Source organism: Mus caroli, chromosome 5 (assembly GCF_900094665.2).
Source record: "Mus caroli chromosome 5, CAROLI_EIJ_v1.1, whole genome shotgun sequence".
NCBI lineage: Eukaryota > Metazoa > Chordata > Mammalia > Rodentia > Muridae > Mus > Mus caroli.
In genome coordinates, this window is record NC_034574.1 from 106,214,148 (window position 1) to 106,220,147 (window position 6,000).

General features: G+C 52.5%; 1 protein-coding gene across 2 annotated transcripts in view; it reads right to left on the minus strand.

The window, feature by feature from the left end:
- The window catches only part of Sgsm1 (small G protein signaling modulator 1), a 68,238-nt gene that overhangs the window by 34,626 nt on the left and 27,612 nt on the right, over positions 1-6,000 (minus strand). Inside the window, exons 9-13 of one of the 2 annotated variants that reach the window (XM_029477921.1) lie at positions 5,005-5,129; positions 2,764-2,831; positions 1,938-2,101; positions 1,619-1,751; positions 7-171 (exon numbers count right to left, since the gene is read on the minus strand). In XM_029477921.1, the coding sequence (XP_029333781.1) occupies positions 7-171; positions 1,619-1,751; positions 1,938-2,101; positions 2,764-2,831; positions 5,005-5,129 (655 nt within the window). The remainder of the gene's footprint in view (positions 1-6; positions 172-1,618; positions 1,752-1,937; positions 2,102-2,763; positions 2,832-5,004; positions 5,130-6,000) is intronic. The other variant, XM_021162349.2, reaches the window with a different exon arrangement.

Here is a 6,000-nt window from a genome sequence, read left to right on the forward strand (position 1 = left end):
CATTACTGGGGGGCTGCTCCTTCACACTCCTTGTGGGGATGATGAGGCACTCTCTGGTTTGTGCCCACTGGAGCCCCTTGGCCACCACTAGCATGGACTGGCCCGCAGCAAGCATCATCCAGGCAGGGCCAATGGACACAGGCCGGGGGCTGCCCAAGAGGTCAAGGGCAACTTGAGACAGAAAACAAAAAGAATCAGTGAGGGGGAGGCTAAGGTGGGTGGGACTGAGGCCACCAGAGAAACCAGTTCCCCAGGGTTCTAACCCTCACCCCACCCTGCTCCACACAGCTCCCATGAATGCTGTGCTGATCAGAGGAGGAAAGACTGGCACTTGTACAGTGCCTACCCTGTGCCAGGCACTAGACCAGGTTCACCATTCATCCTTGGTGACATGTAAAGAAGGAATTTGTCTTCATTTTGCAGGACAGAGACTCAGAGCGGCAACATTAATAGCAGCAGTGGGGACTGTTTCTCTTTAAGATGTGGGTTTACCTTACCTAGCAACCCCAGCTAGCCTCCAACTTACAATCCTCCTGCCTCAGTGTCCTGAATGTTAGATGACAGGTGTCTATCACACCTGGCTCAGTCCAGTTGTGTGTGTGTGTGTTGTGTACATGTGTGATGTGTGTTTGTGCAGGTGCACATAGATATGTGGATGTCTGTATATGTTTGCGCACGTGTTTGTGGGGGACAGAGGTCAGCCTCAAGTGTTGTTCTCCAATACCATGTAGTTTGGCTTTTGAGACAGGAAACCACGCACCAATGAGTCTCTCACTGGCCCAGAACTTGGCAAGCAGTGTAAACTGGCTGGCTAGGGAGACCCAGACTGACTAGTGCCTGACTCTGATTCCCTAGCACCTGGGTAACAAGTGCCTGCCACTATGCCATGCTTGGCTTCGTGTGTGTGTGTGTGTGTGTGTGTGTGTGTGTGCGCGCGCGCGCATGCGCGTACAAGAATGCCCCTATGTGTGCCCATGAGTGTTGAACACAGAAGCATGGTTGTACGCAGAGGCCAGAGCAAGATCAGGGTGCTTTCTTCTATTGAAGGTCTCTCTAAATCAAAGGCTCATCTAGGCGGATGAGCCAGGGAACACAGGGGCTTTGCCCGTTTCTGACCCCCAGTGCTAGGGTTATGGGCCTGGGCAACCATGCCCGCCTTTTTATTAGATACTCGAACGCATATCCTGTGCTCCCATTGGCTCTTCATAACTCAAGTGAGGTGCTGACAAGAGGGACTGCATGGCAGCTAGCACATGCCTGTTCTGTGTATGCAGAATGCCCATAGCCGACCCTAGAAACAGCCCATTTCACCTATGAGGAAAAAGGAGGCCGGGGGGGGGGGGGAAGGATAGAAAGAAACCTGCCCATGTCAAGCCAGGGTCCTAGAGCCCAGACCACTGTCATGGTTACTGTTCCCTCCTGCCTGGTGGTGTCCTTACTAGCGGAATAAGGGGGTGGCTACTGGCTCTCATTTTGGGGGAGGTGGAAGGCACCGGGACACTTAAGTTTCTGGGTGTCCTTTGGTGGTCCCAGAACCCAGGCCCATTTGCCTCCCAAGGGTAACTTTTGGAGTAGTTCTCAGGAGGAACTGGTGAGCTCAGGTCCCAGGGCTGCTTACCGAATTCAGACTGCGTGCCAGGGTAGATGATGCGGAACACGTAATCCGTGGCTTCATCATCCTCCTTGTCTGAAGACGTGGACTCGGAGGACCCCTGTGGGCTGCGCTTGCGCAACTTAGGAAATACCTTCCCCTGCAGGAGCACATCCCACGGTAGACCTCAGGAAGTCACCTATCTCCATGCCTGGCATCACTGAGGGTCTCAGTGGGCAGCACTGGAGCCCCCCACCCAAGTCACAGTAGAGCCCAGTGATACCCCATGGGTGGCATCCTCCAGCCTCCTCGAGCACCCCCCCCCAGCCCCCAGCCGACCCCTCACCTTTCCTCGCTGTGACCAAAGCGGCGGGTCCAGCTGCCCGTGTGGAAGCAGCCCATTCTCCAGACAGGAGAGGAACTGTAGCAGGTGCCCGCCCTTGGGGAAGCGGAAGGGTGGCCTCTGGATTCCATCTTGGCTCACCAGCACGACAGTCCCGCCGCTGTCCACTGCCACCATCAGAGAAGAGAGGACGGCAGGATGTCACCACAAAGCATGCTGCGGTCGCCGCTCTGCAAACACACGCCTTCACCGCGCCCCCTCCCCCCCAGAGCCGTACTGGCTGTTAAAAGTACTGCCTTACTGTTTAATACCCAGGACATCCCTGTGAGGCTTGGCTGTTCATTCCCTATTTTACAAGGGACAGAACCAAGGCTCAGAGAGGTTTTATGTCATCCCTAAGGTCACACAGCTGCAAAGCCTGGATCAGAACCAAGCAAGGTCTGCCTTACTAAAGGGAATTAAAGCACTGAATTCCACGCTTACTCTAGACATACTTCCGACTTTAAGGGACTATAGTGATTCATGATCTCTGGTCTGCAGACCACTGATTTCAAAGTCACAAAGATCTGATTTTCAAGTCCCCTCTCTATAGCCAACATTCTACATTATTTCATATACATCTGTGCGACACCTCCATCCCTGCCCCCCACCCCGTGACTGAATGGTTGCAGTGATTCAGAGCTGGCGCACTCAGAGAAATAATGCAGTTTGCTTGAGGAGGTACACCTGAGTGTCTCATAATGTTAAATGAATGAACGGGGTGTTGTGGGAAGCAGGGACAGTGACCCAGAATGGTTGCTCAGCCATCTGCTGTCCCCATGGTTCCTACCTTGTTGGTGGCAGTGCAGGTAAACTATCTCCTCTAAGCGGATGGTCACAGCGTAGTCCCAGTAGACACTGGAAGGGGAAGTGAGGGAGACTGTGGGAAGCCAGAGGTCACCAAGACCTACTTGTCCCAGCATCTGTGTCCCGAGCCTGCTCAGCCATCCTCCCCTTTGATCCTACCACCACAACTTTCCGAGTAAAACCCCTTCTCCCTGTCTATGTAGTTACCGGAGCTCAACTCTGCCAAGTCTCTAGCCCAGAGGTCCAGCATGAGCGTCTGACCCGGGGTGACCAACCAGCACTCTGAGATGATCACCTGACCCAGGCTAGCCAATCATCACTGACCAGTCACAGTGACTGATTCAGGATTGGCACAGTGATTCAAAGCCCATAAGAGAGATGATAGGCTTATGCTTTGATAGCCCAGGAAGAGCTCCTTGCTGCCCAGGGACGTTCAGAAGAACTATGCGAGGCCTGTTTGAGCACAGGCTGGGCAGGCAGGAAAGCAGAGGCAAGAGACAATGGTGGGTTCAGGAACGGCTACTCAAGTCCCTGGGTCTAGCCTGAGGTCTCCTACCCCTGGATTATTTGAATCACTGGACAAATGGTCTAGTCGCTTGACCCTGGCTTTTTTGTACCTGGAAGATAAACATCGGTACTAGCTCAGAGCCACCCGGCCACTGTGCAGCCGTGGGCAGAAGTCAGAACGGTCTCGCCCCTTTCTGACCTTACATAGGCCAATAGTGTGATTAGAAGAGCCTCAGTTTCCCCGTATATAAAATGAGGACTCTAATATCCCCAGCTATAAGATGGGGATCTCCACTGTAGTGTTTTTCTGAGGATTTAATAGAATATTTCGTTTGAAGGACTCGACCCAGAGCCCCTCACACAGTTAGCTCAGAACACAGTCTTGCAACACAGTCGCTCCAAGTACTGACTTAGTATATATTTCTAGCTCAGGACCCACCACGATCCTGAAATAAGTTGCTCCCCTATCCGAACAGTATGTGAGGGGGTACGTGGGATTGGAGGTTCTGTGGCAGTCCAAGAATGCAACCACGCAGAGATTCTGAACCAGGAAGTGGAGCTCAGCAGCACCACACAGCCCCCCACCCCCTGTGCACAGCCATCACAGTCCCACCAAGGTACCACGATGCCAGCCAGGACTGAGCACATGGCTGTGGTCCAGGCCCGACCAGCCCAGCATCCCTAGCTGGTCTAATGGATACTATTCCCATGTGACCTTCCGTCCTTTCCCTTCTGCGCCTGCGCTCATCTCCCCCAGGTCCTTCCTCAAAGAAGTCTCTCTTTCATCAGTCCTTTCGTGGTACCCGTTCTTGGGAGAACCCAGAGTAACGCAGGCATCACACTAGCAACTGCGACCCACTTCTGACACCTTCTGTGAAGGGCTCCACTCCTACACTCTTAAGTACAGCTTGGGAAACAGGCTGGGGAGAATATGGAAGTGGCGTCACTGGGGAGGGGGCGGGGCTAGTTCTTACTCAGTCTGATGTGTCCTCACGGATTGCTGAGATGCCATTTACAGGTTCAGTATTTGCTACCCTTACACTTTGATAGGCCTGGGAGCCCACTTAGAAATTTTTTCTTTTTCTTTTTTCTTCTTTCTTTCTTTCTTTCTTTCTTTCTTTCTTTCTTTCTTTCTTTCTTTCTTTCTTTCTTTCTTTTTCAAGGCAGGGTTTCTCTGTGTAGCCCTGGCTGTCCTGGAACTCACTCTGTAGACCAGGATGGCCTCAAACTCGGAAATATGCCTTCTCCTGCCTCCCAAGTGCTGGGATTAAAGGTATGCACCACCACTACCCAGCTCATAAATTCTTTAAATTACATTTTTATTTACTTAGTTGTGTGTGTGTGTGTATGGTGACACAGCATGTTGAATGAGTGGAGGTCAAGGGGTAATATGAAGGAGTCAGGTTCTCTCCTTCCACCAGATGGGTCCCGGGAATAGAACTCAGGCTTCGAGGAACTGAGCCATCTCACTGGCCCCTGAGAATACACTTATGAATGTGAGCAGCTGACCACACCTATTCCTGAGGCCCTGTCCCCTGTCTCCAGGTGCTCCCGAGGCTGGTGTTCCTTCTGAGGCTACAGCAGCAGGGAGGCCGGGCCAGGTCACCATAACAACCAGTTCACACAACAGGCAGGCCTGTCTGGCTCTGAAGAGAGCATCTCCCTGTCTAGATGAGTAGAAGGTCTTGGGCGCATTCAACTGAAGTTCAATTCTTACCTCTTCTCGTAGTCCAGATCCCCCACAGACCCATTCATCAGCTGATTGGGTGTCCACTTCAAGGTCATGACATCCGCTGTCTGGTGCAGAGACAGGTACCCTGGCACGGCCTCCATGTCATCCCTCTGCGGAGAGAAGAGATCTCAGGCCTGGTCATGTTGCTGGGCTCTGGTGGACACAGGCCTGAGCCTGCCTCAAGGATGCAGAAGCAGAATCAAAGAGTTGGGTTGTTTTTGGCATAAACTCATCAACACCAAGCCCAGCGAGCAGAGAAACCACCTGCAGTCCATCCCATAGATATTACCCAGAATCCCTCTCCCCAAGCCCCATCCAACATTCTTCCAGCAGCCTGAACCTCTGCCTGCCCAGAACCTGCGCATGGAACCTCTCCTCTTCCCATTATCTGAGGTCACTGGGCAGGCAAGAAAATGTCCCCATCTCTCTTCCGGGAAGGACACCCTGCCTGAGCTGCAGCCTTATCCATTCCTGAATTGAGGATGTCTGGTCACCCGTGGCATCTCTCAGCTGTGAAGTGGCTGTTGATGACCCTATTGCACACGAGCTAAGTCAATCACTCCTTCGATTGAGCTTGGGCAAGGCTGTTATTTTGCAGGGAGGACACACGAGAGGAGCCTGTGATTCAGCTTTGAAAGACAAAGCTATTGTGACTTGGACTCGAGAACAGGGTGACAGTCCATTACTCATCTCTCAGGTCACCCAGTCCCAGATCCCCTTGGAAAGCAGAGATGCCATGCTCCATGGGCCTTTGGACCATTGCTGGAGATGACAGTGAACAGTCTGTACTTCAAAGAACTGCTGGGTCAGAGAGGTCACCAAACTTTTTGTGTCAAGGGACTGACAGGAAGTACTTTGGGTTTTGTGAGCCATATGTGGTTTAGGGCAACCACTCACTTCTGCTGCCAGAGCCTGGCATGGTCCTGTTTCAATGTCTTGATGATTCATATTTTCTCTCTCCCTCCCTCCCTCCCCCTCCCC